The sequence below is a fragment of the Haliotis rubra genome, unplaced genomic scaffold (assembly GCF_003918875.1).
Source record: "Haliotis rubra isolate DU_JTF1 unplaced genomic scaffold, ASM391887v1 Scf502, whole genome shotgun sequence".
NCBI classification, from domain to species: domain Eukaryota; kingdom Metazoa; phylum Mollusca; class Gastropoda; order Lepetellida; family Haliotidae; genus Haliotis; species Haliotis rubra.
Genome location: NW_025767194.1, coordinates 300,875 through 325,246, shown reverse-complemented (window position 1 = coordinate 325,246; position 24,372 = coordinate 300,875). Strand labels below are relative to the sequence as shown.

The 24,372-nt window shown below is 40.6% G+C and overlaps 1 protein-coding gene across 1 annotated transcript; it reads right to left on the bottom strand.

Moving 5' to 3' along the window:
• Window positions 1–1,952: 1,952 nt before the first annotated feature.
• Window positions 1,953–24,110, bottom strand: LOC124291929 (protein wntless homolog). The gene is given in 11 exon segments (XM_046729002.1): window positions 1,953–5,215; window positions 12,454–12,534; window positions 13,898–14,051; window positions 14,750–14,940; window positions 14,943–14,956; window positions 15,691–15,957; window positions 17,939–18,075; window positions 18,461–18,616; window positions 19,304–19,434; window positions 20,375–20,674; window positions 23,942–24,110. Coding segments are annotated over 11 exon segments (1,641 nt in total). The 5' UTR covers window positions 24,048–24,110; the 3' UTR covers window positions 1,953–5,111.
• Window positions 24,111–24,372: the final 262 nt, after the last annotated feature.

Sequence of the window (24,372 nt, the reverse complement as noted above, 5' to 3'; positions counted from 1 at the left end):
TTACATTGCACGTCTTGATATTTTTTTGTAAAATTTACTTTATTTTCGCACATGCAGCAGACTGAAGTAAAAAGTATGTTGTTTAAATTGAAACAAAATGGAATTGATGATTTTTAGCATGGCTCATATTTGGAGTATATGATATTGTTTCCCAAAGGAAGATGTATATTTTGAAACCTTGAGTACAATTTCCTGTCACCTGACTGTATATTTCACTCAAAATAAATCTATTCATAATAAAAGTTGTTTGTTTATGGCTGCATGTACAGGTGAAGACTTGTACCAGTTATAAGTTATATATTCCTGGCCCACGGAGGAGCAGTTCATGATTATCTCACTCAGATATACTGACTCTCAGCCAGCAAGTGCTTGTTTCATTCCCTTGATGATGAGCCAAGCCCGGGTAAGGTATCGTCTTCACTAACACCCGCTGGTATGAGCTGCACCCTTCCACTCTCTTGGCAGATGTGTATCCACCAGACGAGGGAAACAGTCTCTACACAATGCAGACATTCATGTAGGAGACTTGGTGAGCAAATTTTGTGCCACAGTCTGCAATTCATACATTCACCGTTATAAGAGTCTGTCGATGCTTTTAGCAATATTCCAGCAATATCAAGGCGAGGGACACCAGAAATGGGCTTCACACAATGTACCCATGTCTCCGTCATGATGAGCAAACGCTTTAACCACTGGGCTACCCTACCGCCCCGAGAATGAATGAGGTTATTTAAGTTTATTGTTCATTACTTCAAAGGTTGATGGAATGATGGAAATTTTTAATAGTTTGTAGTTGTTGAAAAATTCTCTAATTTTGCGTAAGCAGTTCAGTGTATGTGTTAAGCCATATTTAGCACTATTCAAGGCTTATCACAGACACAACAAGCATTGTCACTAAGGTGACATAATCTCCCGCCGCAAATTATCAAATCAAACTTAAAAAGTAATGAAAGTTTAAATGAAGTTAAATGTCAACAAAAACATGACCAGTCAACCTCTCTTGATATCTTGCTCTTTCGTTGTTCAAAGACACAATATTTTCAAGACTGACTTTGACATGAATGTCATAGTGTATGAAATATGCAAAAATGGTACTAAAGAAATTGCCTATTAAAAATATTCAAGGGAAGTCTTGAAAGTCTCTGAAGAAAATCCAGTGAATTCAGGTTAAAATGCTGAAATCGTCAAAGTGTCGCAGTGACCTTGAAAATTAGATAAAGGTCACCAAAATTAACTGGGCCCTGCGCCTTCATTAGATGAAGCTTGGTGTCAAATATGAAAAAAATCCAGTGAACGTTTTTTGTGATATCTTGCTGACTATCTTAACATGCAATTTAACATGCTGAAATCTTCAAAATAGTTGCTGTGACCTTGAAAATTAAGTGAAAGTCACCAAAATCAACAGGGCCCTGCGCCTTTCCTGGATAAAGCTTGGCGTCAAATTTGAAGAAAATACGGTGAATGGTTCTTGAGGTATCTCGCTGACAAGCATAACATGCAAGTTAATATGCTGAAATCTTCAAAGTGTCGCCATGACCTTGAAAATTATATGAAGGTCACCACAATTGACTGGGCCATGCGCTTTCCCTAGATAAAGCTTGGTGTTGAATATGAAGAAAATCTAGTGAACAGTTCTTGAGATATCTCGCTGACAAGAGTAAAACATTAAAGTCCCCTTGTGACCTTGAAATGAAGGTCAAGGTAAACAAACCGGACTGGGACCTTTCTTATACTGTGATGAACGTAGGTACCAAATATGAAAAGAATCTAGTCAACGGTTCTTAAGATATTCCAATTCGTACGGACGGAAGGAGCCTTATACTATATCCCCCGCTACGCTCTAAACGCGCGGCGAGGGATAAAAACATGTAGTGAGCAGTGTCTGGGTCTTCACTTTCCCAAACTACTACTACACCGCTACAGTGAAAATTTTAAAGTAATTCATTTTAAAGTAATTCAAAAGAACATTTATTCTCAAAATTATCTACAATATACAGAATATATAAAGTTCGTAAATGTAAATGTACACATAAAAATATCTAAATTACTCTATTGCTGTAAACGTTAAATCCATTAGATCTTTGACGCGTGACATAAAAGCGTAGGCAAGTATGCCACAACACAATACCAGAGGCATGATTCACAAGTTCCTCATAACTATCACAACGGTAATGCTTATGTGACCAAAATGTAAACCACAGGGCTTCACAATGCGGGTTCCTTCATTCTGCCACAAAGAACAGAAATAGTCAAGTTCTATGAGCCTTTGATCCACTTCATAATCTCAAGAGTTGTAGGAAAATAAAGTAGGATTTTACTCCACTTAAGCAATATCCCAGCTGTATTTTGGCAGATATAGGCCTCACATGTGATACCCTGGTAGGGATTGAACCGTATACTTTGGGTATGGCCAGCAAATACTTCAACCATAAGGCTACCCTAAAGCCCCAAACTGTTCTATAGATTGTGGTCCAGGCCCAATATTTATCATTGTTCTTAAATAATGGTCACTATACATTAAACCAAGCCCTCCACTTTCACAGGCTTTTGGTAAACCCAACCCATAAATATGTATCAATTGGAAAAACCTTGTGTACTTATACTTGTAATAATGATTTGCCGATGAAAAGGGTTTATCAGTAACTGGCAAGAAGTGGATGGTTGTTTTTATTGCTTATGGGAATTATTTTAGTTTGGAGCAGTGATATTAATGCTCTGAACAATGTACAATTACAGATAAAGAATCAATCCAAGCAATTAACCTGTATCCACCTTCAGAGATTCCACCAAGGATTTATCTGTAATTGAAACATCATATGAAAGAGAAATAGTATTTTCATAATTTGCCATATTTTGTATTGCTAAGTTTTGTCATGGGTATTTGGTTGTTACCACAGTAACATCAAGTATGATAATCTCTCAGCTATTGAACTGAGGTTTATAAAATAGAACACTGGAAACATGAGCTACGATGGAAATCACAATAAAACATAATTCCTTATATACACATCAAGCAAGACACAGATCTCTAAATGCAAGAACACACATATTATATTTGCACCAACTGAGTTTCTGATATTTGGCTCTGTTGGTTATAGCTGATCAAATACTGCTTAAACAGATGCAGAGTCTATGACAGGATCCCTCTGTTACTCTGGGAAAAGAACATTACCATCTAGAATTGAGAAAAAGATGACACAAAACTTATGTCATCATAAAAAACAGATCTTTCTGTAAAATACAATATGCTTTGACACACAATGACACCAATTTCAAGACACAATGTAAATACAACTTACTGTAACCCAAGCCATTATGCAGTGAGTCTAAACCTATTTTGAACTGTGAACAATATTCCAGTACTGTTTCTGTGAGACAGCTTACTGTGGGAAGACATTTAAGTTAAAGACCATTACCACTTTTGTAAAAACAATGGCACTGAGGGGAATCTGCATTTTGAACACTCAACCAACATGTCCTGTCACTGCAAGGGGGTGTAACTCTTAAACACTTGCACCTTAAGGGTGCTCAGCCACACCCCCACCATACATAAACCTTGACATATCACCCCTAGATTCAAGAAAACGTGAATGAATATTATGAATATTATTTACTTTCAGATCTTATAACAACTCACTATTCTACGTATGCAAACAACACAATGTAAACCTAAAACATTCTTACATGCTTAATTATTGGACTAACTATGATTACATCTGCAGGGTTTTCCGCGAAACTTAAATGTGCGTCCAGTACTCACAAATGTAGAGAATGGAGGCAGAAAAACAATTCACTGAGGGACGCAAAATATTTCAAATCAAGATCAAATTGTTCTTTTTAACCAATGATAATGATGACGACCGATTATTTATAGGTCAGCTTTTACTTACATGTACATTCAAACTGTAGATCAAGCCTATGTTGGTGCTGTCAGTTTGATAACTTGACTAAAAGTTTACCTTGGTAAGATGAAAACCCCATCAACAAGGATCTCAAGTTATTTCATTGGTCCATAAACATGATAAATGCTGACCAGATCATTACATAAACATGATATAAAATACATCCTGTGTTGGTTACAAGAACACAATTATTTCACTCTTAACATACGTTGCATACAAATATATAGTAGAAATATTGGATGTATTATATATATTAAGATATGTATAAATGTGTAAACTTCATGTATCATGCTCTAAAAATACACAGCATGATTATTATTGTAAAATATATAAACTAAGGCATCTAAACTACAAATGTACAAAACTGCATTTTAAGTACCAGCAGGTTTTGATTATTTAAATATCTAAGCTTTGATTATGACGTTTATCCTGCTTAAAGAAGTGAATCGTGCAGTATCATGAGTTATCTGGGCTTAGGGTGGCATTTCTTTGACCAGTGTTCCAGTTATATTATGGTGTGTCAGCATAGTGTGGGAGGAAAGTTTTAATGACTCAGATCGCAGACATTTGCCTCTTTGGATAAACCCATAAACATTGGTTTTGACTAACAAAGAAACAATATCAGGGCAAAATGGATTCGAACCCACAATCACAGGTTTCTGGCATGATCAAGGGACATAACTCTACACCGGCCACAGGCCCAACCATGCATTCTGCAGCATCATGAATCATCTGCAATCGGTCACAAGTGTATGAGGCAGTTAGCACAATAACTGATAAACCAGTTAAATATATCGTTACACACAATTTTGTTTAGGTTTTCATACATTCACTTCAGTACAGCGTGAAAAGACTGCATTACTTGCCAACTGCCATTTCACGTCACATGACAAATCTGTACCTGACAGAATTTTATGAATACGAAGGACGTTATAAAAATGTTTTGGGTCTGATCCATAGAAGTCCAATAAATTTCATCTCAAAGTTTTCAACAAATGAAGCAACAATGACAACAGTAAAGAGCTTATGGCAAAAATGTTTCTAAAATGATATCACCAAAGTAACCATTGAAATTGTAAGCCATTGACAAAATATAGACACATATCACAAGTTGTAAGAACGGAGTCTAGAGCTGGGATATTGTACCCTGTCTGAGTTAGCACTGTGTAGAGACCAGGGCTGCTGGAGGATCCTGGATTGATGAATACCTCAGTCGGTTGCAGCCTTCGATGCAAAAGATGACAGGGCTGATACCTCAGACGGTATCTGCGTCAGCTGCACCTCCTCTTCCTCCTGACTGCTGTTCACTGAATCTGGAAAATCAACATCATCATCATCATCATCATCATCATCATCATCATCATCATCATCATCATCATCATCATCAGTAGTGGTGATATGTGACTTATGATGGAGTAGCAGTGAGAAGGGACAAGCAATAACTGGTTGAAATTTTCATTAAAAGCATTCATCAACTGCATTATTTTAATGATGAACATACACTCATGATGACATGTACAAGAAATACTTCCAGAACATACAAGTGCATATTTTGTTGGTGGATTTTTTTCATACCTAATATTCTTTGTGTGCATTCCCAAGGGTGAATTCAAACAAATACACAAATGTATATATTTTGAGAATATGAATATTTATGCTTATATTTGTTGTAAATGACCATAATTATATAACCTCAGATGACTTTCTGTCAAGGTAGACAATTGTGTGGGAGTATTTATAATAATGTGTCTACTCCTGACATTCTGAGCCCCGTTTTACAAAGCTTTCGTAGCGCTACGACAGTCGTACCACTACGATAGCTATGTGAAACGGATCCCTGGTTTCATCTTTCCCACCTGTGCAGCCTGCAATTTAGTTGCTAGACCACTATTCTACCCTTTGAACGTCTTTTTATCCAGTGGACATTGAAAACGTTCCAAACAATACTGTATGATGTTGAGACATTCATAAGATTTTATCTTCTCTAGGGATTTAAACGTGCCTTAAATACATCAAACAGAATACAGAATATCTATTGAAAACTAAACTGACAAAGGCACAGTATTTAACTTACACTAAGAACAGGGGAGTATTCTCATGATGACAATTTCATTTAGTAAAAGAATTCTCGTAAATTCACATCATGTTAAATACTGTTGAAAAAAGTGTCTCATTATTTTCAAGCAAGGAAACTGATTTTCTCTCATGTTTGGTGTTCTACAGTTCATATGGGCATGCCCTGGAACAGGCAGGGAGACTGCTTGCTACATGGCTTTACGTAAAGTCATTACCATGTTGGAATCCAATTAGAGTATTTTAGACGTTTTTCACAAAATTGTACCCCTTTTGTTATCAAGTAAGTCTGAACACACCTTTAAAAAAAAATAAATTACAATGTATATATATTCAACGTAACTGAATTTTAGTAAAATCTAAATATTTTTTATATTTGTATACTTATCCTGCACTACTTACTTCCTGCACTTATTGCTTACGGCTCGAAAAGCGTGGCTTGCCAGACGATGTCAAAAGACGTAGAACTGCAATCACTTCTGGGTCTCGGCTGCTACTCGTCTGCGCATGCGTCACCAGAAGGTGACGTCAGCCACCTCAGATTATTGCCAGAAATCCCCAGATGGCAAAAGAAAGCGTGGAGGTAGCTGATAGCACAGGGTGGGCCCTTATCATAAGTAGTGCAGGATAAGTATACAAATATAAAAAATATTTAGATTTTACTAACTTTTCAACTAATCCTGCAGTACTTACTTCCTGCACTTTTATCTGACAGGCTGGAGTATGGGCGTCTCATCTGAGGGATCGCCTCGCTTATGTAATAGCGGCCAGCTCAATCCGTAAATCCCGTGCTCGGGAAGCGTTGGTAACGCGCCTATAACAGAGAGCGAATTAGCGAGTGACGATCAGGTAGTGGTAATTCGCAAATGAGACCCCGTCTTAAATGAAAAGAAACCACTAATTTTAAAGCTGGCTAAGCTTAAGGAATGCAGTAAAAAGCATGGACTTGAAAACAAGGATAACTCCTTAACTGACATACCTAGTTGTTTCTGAAGAAAAAACAACTCATTCCCCACATGGTGGTCCGTGGGAAGGAAAACACAAGACAGGAGGGTCACTTTCTTCGGGGAATGGCGAGTTGCTGAGCAACCACCAATGGTCCGAAGCTGTGGACATCGTTACGCAAATAATGACTGGCAAAAACTGTGTCCAACTGCCAAAAACAACCTTGCATAATGGATGACACAGTGCAATTACTGTGAAGTGCCATAGTCGAAGCAAGTGCTCGAATCTCTTGGGGATGAGAGGACGTAGGAGGGTCCAGCCCAGCCGCTTTATATGCCTGAAGAATGGTCGTTCTTAATCATAAGGCAATTGTGTTTTTGCTGACATCTGACTGTGACGCCCGGGATAGGGGAAGAAATAACCATTTCCTTGTACCACGGACGCCTTTGGTGCGATCAATGTAAGTCTTGAGCGCACAAATCGGACATAAAAGTAATTCAGCATCGTCTTCAGAGCCAACAATAGATGATAATAGCGGGATGGAAAGCTGTCGATCAGGTTGACCTGGTAGTTGGTTTTTAGCGATGAAATCCCAACACAGACCTAAATGCACAGAACCATGATGACAACGTTCAAACTTGACCCTAGTCCCGTCAAGGGCGTGAACCTCACTCACTCTAGCCGCAGTCGCTAATGACAACAGAAAAGCCGTCTTCCTGGATAAATCAGCGAGGGAAGCGTTATCAAGAGGTTCATAAGGTGCACCACGGAGATGGTCTAAAATAGTGTTGAGATTCCATGCCGGCCGAAACTTCAACTTTTGGTCTTCAAGTCTGAATGAACGAATCATGGCCTGTAATTCTGGGATTTTGGAAATCCTTCTGTCAGTGGGAACCGCTAAAACGGAGCTAATTGCCGCTAAATACGTGGCAATGGTGCCTCCCTTCAGACGCCTGGACGTTCGGAGATAAAGTAAGAAGTCTGCTATGAACTGAGGAGACACTTTCAGCGGATCCTGCTTCCTGCTAACACAAAATCATTCAAACTACTGCCACTTGTCGTCATACAAATGTCTAGTAGAAGTTCTGTGCGCCGTCACAATGGCTTTGGCTGCTCTGTCCGAAAACCCCTTAGCACTCAGTGCCTTCTGCAAATGGTCCATGCGTGCAGATTGAACGATCTGGAGCAGGATACGGAAGACGGCTGTGAGGGTGCACGAAAACGTTCCTCCATGTGGGTAGAGGGAAGGAATCTCCTACCACTAGACTTTTTAGAACAGGAAACCAGTTCCTGGCCGGCCACCAAGGCGCGACCAAAATCAGTCGTAGGCAAGTTGTCTCCTTGACTTTTGCGAGAACTTTGGGTAATAGAACTGGTGGCGGAAACGCATACGCGTGAAGCCCCTCCCACGATAGGCTGAGAGCATCCACCGCCTACGCCGCTGGATCCGGGACTGGGGATACATACACTGGCAGTTGATGGTTTTGGCTGGTGGCAAACAGATCTATGTTTGGAGTACCCAATGCGTGACTTAGGAGAGCGAAGGCCTCCTTGTGTAGCATCCACTCCGTGGGAGCAACTCTGTCGGGTCTCGAGAGCGCGTCTGCTAGTATATTGCGGCACCCCGGAATATGCCGAACTCTCAACAGAATGTGGAGATCGTCGACCAGCTGAAAGAGCCAAAAAGTCTGATCGAGAAGAAACTGTGAGCTGCAATCCGAGGCCCCTCGACCCTTGCTATCAGATGTACCATACCACCGTGGTGTTGTCCGTGGCCACTAGAAGACAAGTTTGTTGACGCATACCATAGATTTGAGGTATTCGAGGGACGTCATTCGGAAGTGCGGAGGACGTTGCAGGAAAGTCTCGTTGAAATAGGACAGATTGTGAATCATCCTCATTTTCGTGGACCCGTTCTTCGGCACTAAGTATATTGGGGAATAAAACTCTGGTGTTGTGACGGGATACAGGAGTAATTCGATGGCTCTTTTCTCCAACAAAATCGCTATGTTCTCCGCTAAGAGGTCGTGTTGAACCTGGGAGTGATTGTGCCGGACCGGGAACAGTGTCAGAGGTGGATCAGAGAGGAGGGGGAGCCGAAACCCCTGCCTCAATATATCAGTGACGTATGGATCCTCTAGGATGGTCCAATTTTCCCCAAAGATCCCTATTCTCCCACCTACCAGTGTAGGATAAACTGGGACGACTGGGCGTGGAGTGTCCCCTCCCTCCTTCGTCCCCTGGCGGGAGCAGGCGGCGATGAATCCTCCCTGTCTGATCTAGGCTTGGAACCACGTCCCCTGCCATGAGACGGCGCTGAGTTTCTGGCATGCCGAACAGACGGTCGCCGAGGCTGGAAGGTGTTGGATGGCGTGGAGGAAGGACTTTGTCCCTTTTGAAAAGCTTTCAAGGCAGTCTCCCCTTTGGCAAAATCACACACCTCCCGATAAACGTCATGAATGGCATTGTTAAACAGTGACGACGATGACCAGGGTTGGTGGAATAATTTCCGCTGAAACTTCGAATCCCAAGAAGAAAAGGAGAGGAAGCCTTGCAGACAGACCACACACGCTTGCGTTGGCAAGCGCCGACCAAAGGTGCTCAAGCAGGTCAGTGAGCACTTTGCCCTGCCATAGCATCATAGTTGTGAGATGATCCAGTCGATCCGGATTTACTTCCTTAAGATCCTGAGTGATGGCATCAGTCGCTGACGCCAATGCCGATATAGGGCGGAGCATACGCTTAAGTCCAAAAGCCGCGACCCTTGTGTCCTGAACTTTATAGGAGGAGACAGAGGAAGAGCCTGTCACACGTTTCATTTCCTCATCCACCTTAGTCACTGTCTGGGCAAAGTCCAAGCCATGAATAGGATAGTCATCACGCCGGACTCTAGGCGCTTTAATAGTTGGGTTGAGAGACATCCCCCGACATCCTACGTGCAGACGAAGCCTTAGCAGAAGACGCCTTGCTCCGAGGTCTCGACCTGTGGTCGCCTGCCGAAGATGTGGATGCAACGGGAGACGTTGGCGTAGGCACAGGAGCAGACACAGTAGACAGGATAGGCACCGATGCTGGAGGAGGCAGAGGTGCCATAATCGTCGGAGGTGGTAAAGGCGCTGGAGGCGCTGTAGGGGGGAGAGGCAATGTTGCTGGTGGCATAAACGGCATAGGCGCTGATGTACCGGTTTGACCTGACAGTAAAGTCAAGAGAGTGCTGAGCGTGGACACATCAAACTGCTGGTGGCCGTATGGCGTCTGCATCATAGACACCTGAGGCATTGGAAACGCTGTAGATGGTTGATACGCATAAGGCGCCTGCCCCGGGAACACTGGAAAGGACTGCGACACAGGAGCCTGGGGCGTCTGACACAGCGCAAACTGCTGACCCATCGGTCGTTGCGGTGACAACATCGGCAACAGCGTAGGAGGTGAGGGAGTGCCAAGCGTCGAAGCACCAGGCGCCGACAGTCCATGCGACGGCAATTAAGCGCTGAAGCGCCAAACGCTGTAACGCATGGTGACATAAGAGGCGAGGTCATCATCTGAATGCTGGTGACAGGCGCACTCGGAGACACAGTGGACGCTGCAACACTGGATGTAGACGTAGTGGTCGTCAAGAGAACAAAGTTTCAATTGAGAACAAAGTTTCAAAACAACTGAAAGTTAAAGAGACCATAATACAGGCACAATAAATATACCACTATTATATGGTATAGTATATAAGCCTGAACCAAATAAAACACAATGACTATCAAATACGGTGAAGTGTTGTAATGGCGAAGTGAAAGTGTGATGACGGGACCGTGTATATACGAACGACATCACTACACAGAACTACTGAACTAAACAAGAGAAAGTGAAAGATAATACCTACACTTCTCGTAGAGGACAAAAACCAAAAATACACACAAAGTCAGTCTTTATTAAGCTTCACAAAAATAATCCGTAGGATACAAGTTGAGCTGGCAAACAACACGTCTAATGAGGCGTGCGAAAAGCAATAATCTGAGGTGGCTGACGTCACCTTCCGTGACGCATGTGCAGATGAGTAGCAGCCTAGACCAGGAAGTGATTGCAGTTCTACGTCTTTTGACATAGTCTGGCAAGCCACGCTTTTCGAGCCGTAAGTGCAGGAAGTAAGTAGTGCAGGATAAGTATACAAATAATAAAAATATTTAGATTTTCAGTTACATTACATTTCAGTTACATTGAATATATATACATTGTAATTTATTTTTTTTAAAGGTGTGTTCAGACTTACTTGATAACAAAAGGGGCTACAATTTTGTGAAAAACGTCTAAAATACTTTAATTGGATTCCAACATGGTAATGACTTTACGTAAAGCCATGTAGCAAGCAGTCTCCCTGCCGATGTCTTTTGACATCGTCTGGCAAGTCACGCTTTTCGAGCCGTAAGCAATAAGTGCAGGAAGCAAGTAGTGCAGGATTAGTTAAAAATTATTTCATTTTAAAAAGGATTAACAGTTATCTTGACTTAAAGAAGACTTGACTTACATACCGGGTTACTAACTGGATAGATCATAGTGTGTAATTATGTTAGAAGACTTAAACTATCTGAGATGGTCAAGTCCTTTAACATGCAACATCAAATCATATGATCGCAAACATAATACCTTTCAAGTGTTCACATGATTACAATGAGTTTACTTTTCTCTGGAAACAGAGATAACCATGCTGTCAGATTGGTTTGCATAAAATACAACTTTCAGTAATATGACATCATATTTCCAACAAAGTACAGAAAATAATGAAACTTCAAAAAACTACATCCAACCTTCCCTGCAGGCTGCAGAATTGTGAAATATATTAAATGAAAAGATTTAAGGATCATGAATATTTTCTGGAATAACTATGAAATTGTGTTCTCAGTAGTGGTGGTCCGAGTAATTGAAATAATCGAAGATTGGTCGTAGTGACTAAACGACCAAGCAATCGATCATAATTTCTCATAATCGAACACAAACAATTCTGGAACACTTGTTTTCATTAACAATATTATTCACATGGTTCGAACATTTCCGTTAGTCTGTTACATTTCGCCACCCTAGTAAGCACTACAAGCTTGTTTCAAGTCATAATTGAATTTATCTTAAAGATTCCAAGAAATTTATGTTCCTAACATACTAGTCAACCTTTAAAAATGTGAAATTTTGCCAAAAAATCCAAAAGAACTACATGTTTTTCCCTTATTTTTATGTGCATTAACAAATTTCATAAATGATGCTAACCAATTATTTTCGATGATTGATCGGTAGTAATGAACCAATCATCAATTATGAGAATTTAACCAATTCCCAACACTAGTTCTCAGTATAACAATCTGTTTGTTGTTCTGTATTCAGCAATAATCCAGGAATATGATGACAGTATTTAAAAAATGCACTAGACAATCCAGTGATTGATGCTATGAGTTGCAGCCCAGGTTGCAGGGGATCTGTTCCCCACTTGGGCAATGACCAATGTCACATGATAACCATCTGATATCATTTGTTGGCCAACTGCACCACTTACCATCGTTTGCAATAGCCTTGTGAGATGGGGCGTACATACACAGCAGGCCAATCACGTACACATTCCACATTCCATAAACACCTGGAATAAAATAACAAATTGTTGGTTAATGCCACTCTCAATAATATAATAATGTAAATAATCTTGTGTGGAATAGACAAACTCATGACTGACACAATGACATGCGGTCAAACATGTCACTTGCCCTGGCCAATCCATTCTGTTGCTTGTAACGTGAAACAGGCTGCTGGGGCCTATACTGCTACATGGAAGTCCCATTAGAAGGGGAATGAGAACATCCATCTGCTAATAGGGAGTTGAGATATAACTCTTAACTGTATTACCTCAGCTCATGGCACTCCATGAATAACATGGGAGGCGAGATTAGAGATGTTTGGGATATTCCAAATCAAATGATAGAGAGAGCTAGGGGAGACATCTCTACAGAGTGTTACAGGATATTTGGTACCTGGGTCATCTGCATCATCTCAATATACCAACATGCATAATATAAGCCATTCTCTTCCCACAGAGGTTACTCCTGTCATATCTTCCTACGTAACCTCTGTTCTAATACGTCCCTTTCATGGTGTGAGCGTTCAAGACTAGTGATTGGAGGCAATCAGATTTAGTTGTGCAATCAGCGACGTTGTTTCAAAAGTGATCATTCGCAAGGCCTCGGTAATTTCCGTATGCTTCGAGAAAACTAAACCTTTTCCCCTGCGCAATGTGCAAACGTTTCTTCTAGACAGAACTCAGTCATGTTATGGCGGATCAGTGGCGTCTCCATCGCCCTCGTTGACAACGGACAAGCTAGCCATTAAACGTCTTGTGTGTAACATCAACACAAGTCCCTGGCAGATGGGGGATATCTGTGGCCCCACATTTGCTTGTGTTAGTCAAGTTGAATCTAAGTCGATGTAACACGTGTTCTGATTGGATAGAAAGAAGGGAGATAACTTGTATTGCGATCTTTTGCCGCTAGGGGATTTTACGAGAACCGGGAAATATGGCCGTATTAGAACAGAGGTTCGTAGGAAGATATGACAAGTAACCTCTGTGGGAAGAGAATGAATATAAGCACACCCGGCCAATAATTGTTCACTATTTTCTGGTAATTTTCACTTTTAAGCCCAGAATGTACTTGTGACAATTTACACTCCCAATCATTGAACCCTTTCTGATCAAGGGAGATAATAACCAACCCATCAGTGACAGCTTGTGTTCATACAATGAGTAAGGTTTTATGTAACTCTTTGCAATATTCCATCAATTATATGAAATAGTCTTTCACACATTGTACCCATGTAGGCAATAAACCCTGAGTCTTCCAGTGTGATGATTCCATGTTTTAACACCAGACTACCCTACTGCCCTAGGACTCTATAAGGCATTCACCTGGGACATCACTATGTTTTAAATTATTTTCCAGTCCTGAACCCACCTGTGAGGAAGGCGCTGGTGTACTCTAGGCTGATGTTCTCATCACCCCACTTCCATGATCCCTCGCTCACTTGGCTGATGATGAAGAAGATGACAGTGAGGGGCACACACACGAGGGTTATCAGCATCAGGAATTTGAAGCGGTAGATCAAGCCCTGGAAATATGTCACACATGACACAGACGTACAACACCATCACACATACAGGCCAGCAGGCATGGAACCCTCTCCAGTGCTATAAAAATCTGTTCCTGGTAATAATTGGTGTAACCAGATGAAAACTTAATATCTGTAAAACTCTTGAGTGGAGCGAAGTGGAGTGGAGAGGAATGAGTGAGTGGAGAGCGGAGTGAGTGGAGTGAGTGAGTTTTTACACCGCCTAGGCAATATTCCAGCAATATCACAGTGTGTTACAGCAGAAATGGGCTTCACTCATTGTACCCATGCAGGGGATAGAACCCGGGTCTTCAGCCTAACGTGTGAAGCCTTTAACCACTAGGCTAGCCGAACAACCGGCTAAAACCATTCAACAAGCAGTTACTCTGTGTAGCAACAAGTCATTATCAAAATTGTTATTGGGAGAAGGACAAAGATTCAGTGGAGTATAGTATAATGTGTATGTCTTTGACTTGGCAAATTTCTGCATCATCATGATCACTAAAACATTTGAAAAGTGATCCCTAAACTTTAAAACAATACCAGGTCACAGTAGAGCCTTCAATAGCTTGAAAGGTTAGTGGGCTTTTTTACTGTGTTTAAGTGACCATTGCAAGAGGGTTAAAGGCAGGGTGTTACATCAAGGTAGTGCTCAGATCACTGAATTGGTCCCTTGTGAACAGGAACTAATGTCATACCATATAGAACTTGCGTCGCACGCTGCTCATGTGGGGGAGTGAAAGCTTCTTGGCACTGATGTTTCTGAACACCTTGAAGATCATGTAGCACAGGAAGATGAAATACAGACAAGCTGACATGCCTGCCAGGATGATGAAGGTCAAGGCCAGGTTAGTGCCAACCTTCGTCGTCCAGATGCTGAAGAAGGGTTTGTCAGTTGGACACCCCTGTAAATAATCGAACACATCTTTAGATGATTGTTTATCACAGATTAATCATTTATCAGTTGCACAGTTTTATAATACAAAATACTCCTGTTGTGTTATTCTAGACATGAATAAATCAATCAAGTTAATTCAATAAGCAAAGTTGACATGTCAAAACTGTCATCTAACGACATCATGGGACAATGTCCAGCAGAATAGAAACGATTCATGACTCGATTCAAACATGTCAAGTAAACATATTAACGGAAGTAAAACCATTTGACACTTATTTACAGCACAGGGGCTCCTTTCATCTTTACTAAGGTTAACCTTAACTCCCATTCTTTAACACTGCACTAAGGTTACCTTAATGACTTACGATCACCTTAGTGCTTTGTGAAAGGAGGCCCTGGTCATTTGCACACTGCTGACATTATGTAAACACCCGATTTTCATTAACATGATTAGTCTTCTTGTAACATGTGTAGAGCAAACACAGGGAACTAATGCCTCTCCCCCAACACAAGATGAGGATATAAAAGGAACTGTACCATTATCAAAAAAATTCATACACTATTACCTGACAAATGACCCTAACGTTTTGATGGTATTATGTCAATTTTCCATGGCATGATACCAGTCAACACAACAAAATAAAATTGGGAGTTGTTAACTGTGCATAATAGCTGATGGTAGTCTCTTATTCATTCAGCTGTCACAGCTTAAAGGGTGAACTGCCATCACTGATTACCTACCTCTCACACATTTCAAAAACAAAGAGACAAACGCATCCAAAGATGACTGCAGCCAGATGTTTCCAGTACACGCTCAGCTTGTTTCTCTCCACCTGGTCCATCATGTGTTCCCCCGCGAAGATCACCCAGAAGGACAACAGCATTGCATAGAACGCCCCCTGGCGGATGTCTCCCACCAGCAGCATGTATGGCATGTCGAAGTTCAAGGTCAACCACTCAATAGGCAGGTTCATAATGGACAAGATTATGCCAAGAGAGAACAGAGTCCTGAAATCAACAGGTACCAAATTCAAATCATTGCAAATTATGCAATAGGAACATTTCTGAGAGGAGAGAATGGTGGGGAAGCCTAGTTGATAAAGCTTCGCTCGTTATGCTGAAGGACACAGGTTCGATTCCCCCACATGGGTACAATCTGTGAATTTCTGGTATCCCCTGCCGTGATATTGTTGGAATATTTGCGACATAAAACCATACTCACTCACTCTGAGAGGAGATCAATATGTTTTCATTTCGGTCAATTTTCACGTAGTTTCCAAAATGTCTCCATGTATCTGTTTTTTATCAATTGACTTACAAACCTAATGACTGACCGACCGCCTCCATGGTGTAGTGGTTAAAGCGTCCACCCGGAGAACGGAAGGTCGCGGGTTCGATCCCCGACCGTGTCATACCAAAAGACGTTAAAATATGGTACTTGTTAGTCCCTGCCTGGTGCTCGGCATTAATGGGTACAACAAGGACTAAGTATAATGTGTCTGAGTGGGGTATTCATGCTTCACTGCGGCATGGTATCTCAGTGGGCTTGCACTATAAAACCAGCTTCAGTCTGGGCTAGTACAAGCAGCTGCACATACACATACACACGCATGCACGTCGTCATATGAGCGAAATATTCTCAAGCACGACGTTAAACCCAATTTCACCTCACCTCACAAACCTAATGACCATTATAATTAGAATCGCAGAAAATATACAATCTTTCCATTACTTTGATAGACAAACCATCTATTGTAACCATATTATATATCGCGCAGGTTTTATTTTCGCACGAAAATTTATACACAGCAAATAAACCCACTCTCGCCTCTGAGTTGTTACCATAACACATCAAGTTTGAAGACAGATATCTACGGGAATCTTAAAATGAGGACTGATAGTAGCATAATGAATCATACTTAACTGTAATGGATTTCCCAAATCATGTCCTCACATGTTCTATTTTGTCTAATCGTAGTGACAGATGGTTTGATACAAAACTGATTACCATGAAACGACTCGGAAAGAAATAATACAACAGTATTTTATTTATTCATTAAGATTTTATTTATATTTATTCCTGCATATCACGAAATGAAATCACAAAAAGCTTCATATACGGTACAAGTTCATTTCCTTGATAGTCAATTTCGCAATGCCATCGTTAGATCGTCAGAATTCGGAAAATAAGACTGATGTGTTTCTCATCTCTTCATATTTGCATCACGATATCTCACTTCCTAAGTACTTAATACTTCCGTGAGTAAACGTATTACTGTATATATCGCGCAGGTAGGAATTTCCTGTGAGTAAGCAATACACGTCGCCTGACAGGTTACGCCACTCTGTTTGTTTTCATTGCTATTAGTAGCGGCCTAAGAGACAGCTGGCAGTTCCGGCAATTACTGATTGCACAAACAATTGACCGCGCGATGCAGTCTAAACTGTCAATTCCGCAAAATTTGCACCAAGCGAAAAATAGTTCGTTTACAGTATATACTAAATTTTGTGAACTTTTATCAATCAAGTTAAGTGTACATGAGCAGCATCCCCAATTACAAATATAAACAGACAAGCACACAGTAATGTTTTCACCCCAAAAGTGTGGTTTTTTCACTTATAATTATCTGCTCAACTGATTCTAATTTTGGAATGAGAAATTTTACTTTGGGACAAATGCAAGGTAGTCCACACAAGGTAGGATCCTAATTTGATACAGAGGAGTGATGAATGCCATGGTTGGTAGCATCCAATCTGAACCTATGAGAAATCAAATAACCTTCAATCTCTCTCAGGTAGATAAGGGGCGTCGGGGTAACATAGTGGTTAAGGTGTTCGCTCGTCACGCCGAAGGCCCGGGTTTGATACCCCACATGGGTGCAATGTGTGAAACCCATTTCTGGTGTCCCCCGCCGTGATATTGCTGGAATATTGCTAAAAGCAGCGTAAAACCATACTCACTCCCTCACTCAGGTAGATAAATACAAACCTTTCCAGCAGGTTGGGAAGACGACTGAGTTTCTGTATTCTGTTCCAGAACCAGACCAGAACAGCGAGGAGGACGGGGAAGACAACAGTCTTCATGGAGAACCACACCTTGGTGAAACCACCGTTCTGGTGGATGGCCTGGAGAAGCAACATTTCTTAACTTGACAAGCAAATCCTTGGAGTACTTTCTGGTTTAGTGAGACATTTAAGCAGGGTCTTTGTAACATCAATAATCAAGATAAGGCCTTTAACTTCATTGGTTGTTCACACACCCACAATAACGAAAATGAGACTAAATTGAATGTAGGTGCGTGTGAAACATTTAGCCTTATTTTTATGATGGTGATAAGCAAAAACAAAAAACCCACACAAAAACAGAAAACAAAGTCAAATTTAATAAATGAAATCCTGATCCTCTCCTGGAGAAAAGGTCCAGTGCATCAACTGATAATTGCCATGCATGATGATGATGATGATGATGATAAATAGCAAACAGTGCAATCAAAGATCCAAGAGTTCTCACCACAACATGGATATCTTCTATGCTGCCTATTCCTAAGTTGATGCCTCTGGACTCCAGCACAGGGATTCGGATGTTGACCAGGTAGTAGTCATGGTGAACACTTCCCAGCTCAAAGAAGGGTATGAGATCACAGTGGTAATGTACTCCTTCTTCTTTCTGGACAATCAAATAGTAAATAATATACACTGATCAATGACACTCAACAATTAACTACCAATTCTACCACATGCCCCATGACATAATCAAAAGCAAACTTAAAAAACTGAAAATAATTTGTCAGGGTAAACCAAACAATCTTAGTCATCAACTGTACATCAGTTTTGATGCCTAGAACATGTAGAAGACACTGAAATGAATCTACAAATAGAACATAAACCATGAATTCCAATAGTATAGCTCGTCTTTCTCAAGGAGGTTCCCCAGTACAGGGGTGGAAAAACCCATTGCCCAATGCCCCAGTCCAGTGTTTTTTTCTGTCGGGCAAGCAAATTTGTATATCACACTGTACCGGTGTCCAGTTGACTTTCCAATATTAATTATGTTGTTTATTTAAAAAATCAACAAGAAAATCGGCCAGTATAGTGGAAAAATTAGCAGGGCAAGTGATTTTACATGTGCCACTGTTTCGGGAGTACATTAGCAATATTAAAGTTATTTCCACCTCTGTCAGTACCCCTTGCTTGGTGTAAGAACAGACCAGTGGTTTGACATAGTTGGGTCACACTCAGTATTTCAGTAACATTAGTGTATAGCTGCATAATGTGGGAGATACTTACAACTGGATTCAGGTTGTGGATGTCCACTAGTATGATGCTGACAAGGATTACAATCAGGGCTACTTACTTCATGATCATCAAGATGACACTCAAGATGGCGGTCCTCAGTGGCCCTTGCTAGTTCCTTCCAGTCATCTTCCTTGTCGTGTTTGTCACGGTACCCGATGCTGGCAACCATCCGCAGGACCGGGTCAGGGCCTGCAGACACCAGATCAATTTAACTTTACAACAAGCACCAACCATCAACATGTCAGTTTGAGCAAATCAAATGATACAATGGACTAAATACTAAGTATCATTTCTTGGTTAATATACATTGCGTTCAAGATCAGGCAAATTTAACATATATTAGGCAAATAAGCCTCATGTCATGATAATAACGCTTAATCATTACCAGCTTATGATGATAACCCTGTTTCCATAACCAAAACAGGCTACACCTGTGAAGGTCCGTGTTTGAATTGATCTTCAGTAACCCATGCTTGTTGTAAGAGACGACTAACAGGATCTGGTGATCAGGCTCGCTATCTTGACAGGTTATCGGTTCCCAATTGCGCAGATCCATGCTCATGCTGTTGATCACTGGATTGTCTGGTCCAGACTCGACTATTTACAGACTGCCGCCATATAGCTGGAATATTGTTGAGAGTGGCGTAAAACTAAACTCACTCACTCAAAACAAGCTGAGCATTCACACAGTGCTTTCTCCACACACAAGTCCATTTACAGTCTTATATACCTTCAATGTATCTACCCAAATAATAATCTTGTTACCATGTACTCTGAAATGGCAGTGGCGGATCCAGATGGGTGTGTGTGTGTGTGGGGGGGGGTGTTTGTGTGTGTGTGTGGTTCAAAATAACACACACATAAATGTATTTGGGTTCAAAATAACACACAGACCACATTGAAAATGACTAATGTTTTGAAGTTAATGTTTGGCAATGGCTGAGCCAAGGTGGGGTTCAGAGGGTTCAAACCCCTGAACCCCACCCCAACCCCCCTAAAAAATTTCTGGATCCGCCTATGAATGGATTAGAACTGCCTCAGCTGGAACCAGCCTAACCTATGCTAACCTATGTGACAAAGGGGATCGGAATAGAATCATATTATGATCTGTGTTTCACTAGCTACTTACCGATGGGATTCTTTTCACTGTAACCAATGTCAATTTGTATGACGGCAATGACGTTCTGAAACCATCGAGACATGTCAAGCTGTTTTCCACCACGAGGCAGGGGCAACCACTGCGCAAACACTATCTGGTTAGCCTCTATTTCTCTTTGCTGGAGTTTTGGATCGTTCAAGCTATTGACTTGATCGCATTCTTTTAATAACTTGTCTGAACGAGGGTTGAACCACGTGGAAGTGTTGAAGACTTTCTTTGAGTCAATACACTTTACAGTCAGTGCGCTGATGACATTTGAAGGAGATGGTGCTGGAACAGAAACAAAGAGGTGAGAAAGCTTGTTATTTTATTGTTTAACTCAAAATACCAACGTGTATTACCTATTTTAATACCTTTGTGTCTGTATGAGTGAGTGAGTAGTTTAGTTTTACGCCGCACTCAGCAATATTCAAGCTATATGGCAGCGGTCTGCAGATAATCGCGTCTGGGCCACACAAGCCAATGATCAACAGCATGGGCATCGATCTGTGCAATTGGGAACTGATGACATATGTCAACCAAGTCAGTCGCCTCTTACGACAAGCATGGGTTACTGAAGATCAATTCTAACCCGGACATTCATAGGTTATGTCTGTATGAAGATAACAAATTCTAATGTACAAATCATTTTAATCCCTTAATTTCTATGATAATATCAATTGCTTCATATAATTTCATTTCAAAGGATTAAATTATTATTCATTAACCACAAGAATTGCAATGGTAATAACGATTTTAATGAATACTAAGATAAAGAAACGGTGTGAATAAGACTCTATATTTTGACAAAGTCAAAGTTATTCTCAAAACATATTTTGTCCAATATTCTGGGTCAGCTTTGTTATGGTGTTATCCAGAATGTTTTTACACTGTGTTGCTGAAACCACTTTTGTGTAACCAGTGAGCACCATTAACGTGAACATGACTTGAATAGAATATTCCCACAGTCAAAATTTGACAACTGTTGAAATGTCCAAAATTCCTACATGTGATAAAAATATTCATAGTAATGCAATGTCATCAATCTGTCATTTTAAACCCGTGGCTTCCAGCTACCACCAGTTGTATGTATTCAGGGCACAGGGCCCCATTTCACAAATCGACTATAACCTTACGCCTGTCGTGAGTCATATACCATAACACTGGCTTATGAAAATCATAGTGTTATGATCGCTTTGTGAAACAGGGGGATATCTTTTGCAATAAATAAGCTAGGGTTTTAGGCTACAATGAAAGTAACAGATCTCTGCTAGTGGTATGAGGGAGGCTGTTGCCCCTTTGCATCCATTTGAAACTGAAAGTACAGGTGCCAAAACATCAATTTGTGCAAATATAAATCCTCGTTTGGTACTACTTTTTTAAATTTCAGTTGCTGCAGTTGCATTTATGATATTCTTAACGCGAAAACATAGAAACATTTCATGTCAATTCCTTGGTTACAGCAAAGTGTCCTGGTACTTCTACTCAAGCCATTTAATGTCAAAAGAAGAAGAGTTAATCTGCTACTGTGAGTAGGTGACTGCTGAGGCTGTTAGCAAAGTGATAACTTCAGAGTACAAAGGGAGAGTCTGGTTACCATGAATGGTTTGTGTAATGGTTTATCTTTGATTTTAATATGTGATATGACTTGATATGTATATGTAAAGCCATGGACATGAATAATGTAAATGTATCGTAAATCACTCTTTGGTTTGTTGTGTTTCTTTTTCATCATGGTATTCAAAGCTTCTTCAAAGAATCACGCCTCTGTAATTAGTCCAACACTGTTGGTAATTAAACTGATTGGATTAAGAGAGGCCAGTGTGGGAACACTTAAAGGTCACATACAACGTAAAACACAACTTTGCAGATTCTGATACCTTTCGGTATGGACCTACAAAACATTATCAAAAAATGCAAATTCAACTTATGAAGTTGAAAATTAACGCGATGAAAAACCCCATGCTAAATCGGAGTTAAAACAATTCACTAAATTCACCCCAGCTGGTGTGAAAAATGGTTTCCAAAGCTTTGCTGCGCTGCACTCATGGCACATGCACAGTGAAATTGTGTCTGCCTGCCTGTCTGCTAATGACAATATGCAATGAACAACTTTGATCACTGACCACATGCAATTTGGACTTAACAACTATACACCATAAACTAAACGCATTGATTTATGGCTCGTGCACCCCGAGTTCGGTCTCTGTCACATTATGTAATTACACACAGACAGGCAGGTGTGATACTTGTACACATGACATGTTATGGTGGCTGTTGAATGCAAAATGTTATTCACAAAAAATGAGCATGTATTTACAAAACCCAACATCTCTATACACACACAAAGAGTGTATCGGCAAATGAACCAACCAATGAAAGTCTTTGTTACACTTAAGTGCACGCCCACTCGCTCTGACTGGGTTCGTATCCCGGGTGCTTCATTTCGAGGGAAGTAAACCCAAGTACAAAATATTGCACTTTTGATTTGCAAGTGTACACCTTTAATTTTGTTTATTTGTTTTTTCATAATCAGCAATGTATACTATATGTCATGAATAAGTGATAACTGTGTTTTAATTATGTTTGTTTTTTTGGTTGCATGTGACCTTTAAGTGCAGGGGCCACTCTGGTCTTTAACAAGGCATGAAAACTCAGCGGCCACTGTTGGAAGGGCCACTCCGGGCATAAATCATCTGATATAGCTCAGATGAAGAGCTGTCAGACTAAGTTATCCTAGGTTGAGATTGAGATTCTCACAAACAAAGTGGCTGCTTGTCTAAATGATATGTGATCTCCACAAGTTGTGTTGATGTTGTTAAAGATGTTCCAATACACCATTACAAAAACACTGATGAAACAACAGTGACAATGGCTGCTGCAATGATCACGTAGGCCAATTACTAAGCTGATGTGGCAAAGAGAAAGAAAGACCTGTTGAAAGTCAGAGATAAGACTGGCAGTGGTTCCCTGGACGCTTGAGATGTGATTTAAGGCTTGATCAGGATAAAGTTGATGAGAAACGTGAGTTCAGTGAAGCACAGAAAGTGACAGTGTAGATAAACTACAGTCTTCTGAAAACCGTATGTTTTGAATGACAGCATCACTCTCAAATACGTAAATGTATGTCAGATTATGTAACAACACGGCCACCTACATTTACCAATGTTTACTGTAGTGTGTTACAATACAGTCCCCGAACCACATGATTTTAGCTCCTGAAAACAAGATACTGTAAGTGTAACTTCATAACAATGCACGATGCAAGATAGATCTGCAGGTTAAGGGATTTCGCATGTTTACTTCGCATGTTTACATTTGCTCCTTTGTTTCTATCAAAATTAAGAATTTTCAGGGACTAAGCATCACCCTGACATTTTCTAACTGATCACCCCTATCATCAATTTTGCACGATTCCTTCGACAAAGACCGCGATGGGTGCACTGGGTGAACTTGCGTTCAATATGCATGACAAGTGTCTGTCTGCGAATCAAAACAACCTCGCTAAAAGATAAACAAAGCACACTGCAATTACGTGCGCATCAATCTACACATTACCTATAATTCCTCCGATCAGGAAAAATCCCACAAGGACCAACAAAAGCGTCACTCCAAGTATCGAAAGTTTTCGATTGCTCAAGTTTTCTAAGACCACCCCGGCCATTTTGACAATAACTTTCTGAATAATGTGTCAATCGGCAATCCTCCAAACCCTTTGATGTGCGCGCCAGCTGTTGGCCGTCTGGAAACTAAGGGAGGTAACTTAAGCGTCTGGCATTATTTCCATACCACTAGACCAGGCGTTCCTGCCAAGAGTGCTTCGGGCATGTTACCATTCTTTAAATTGTTTTTGCTATTATTGAAGACTTATAAATATCAAAACAGTGACAAAACACATAAATTTGAACCAATTCACTGTTCACACGCCAGTAAAAGATTCAAAAGATTCAACACTATTTCAGTGTCAAATTGGGTTTCAAGCATTATTC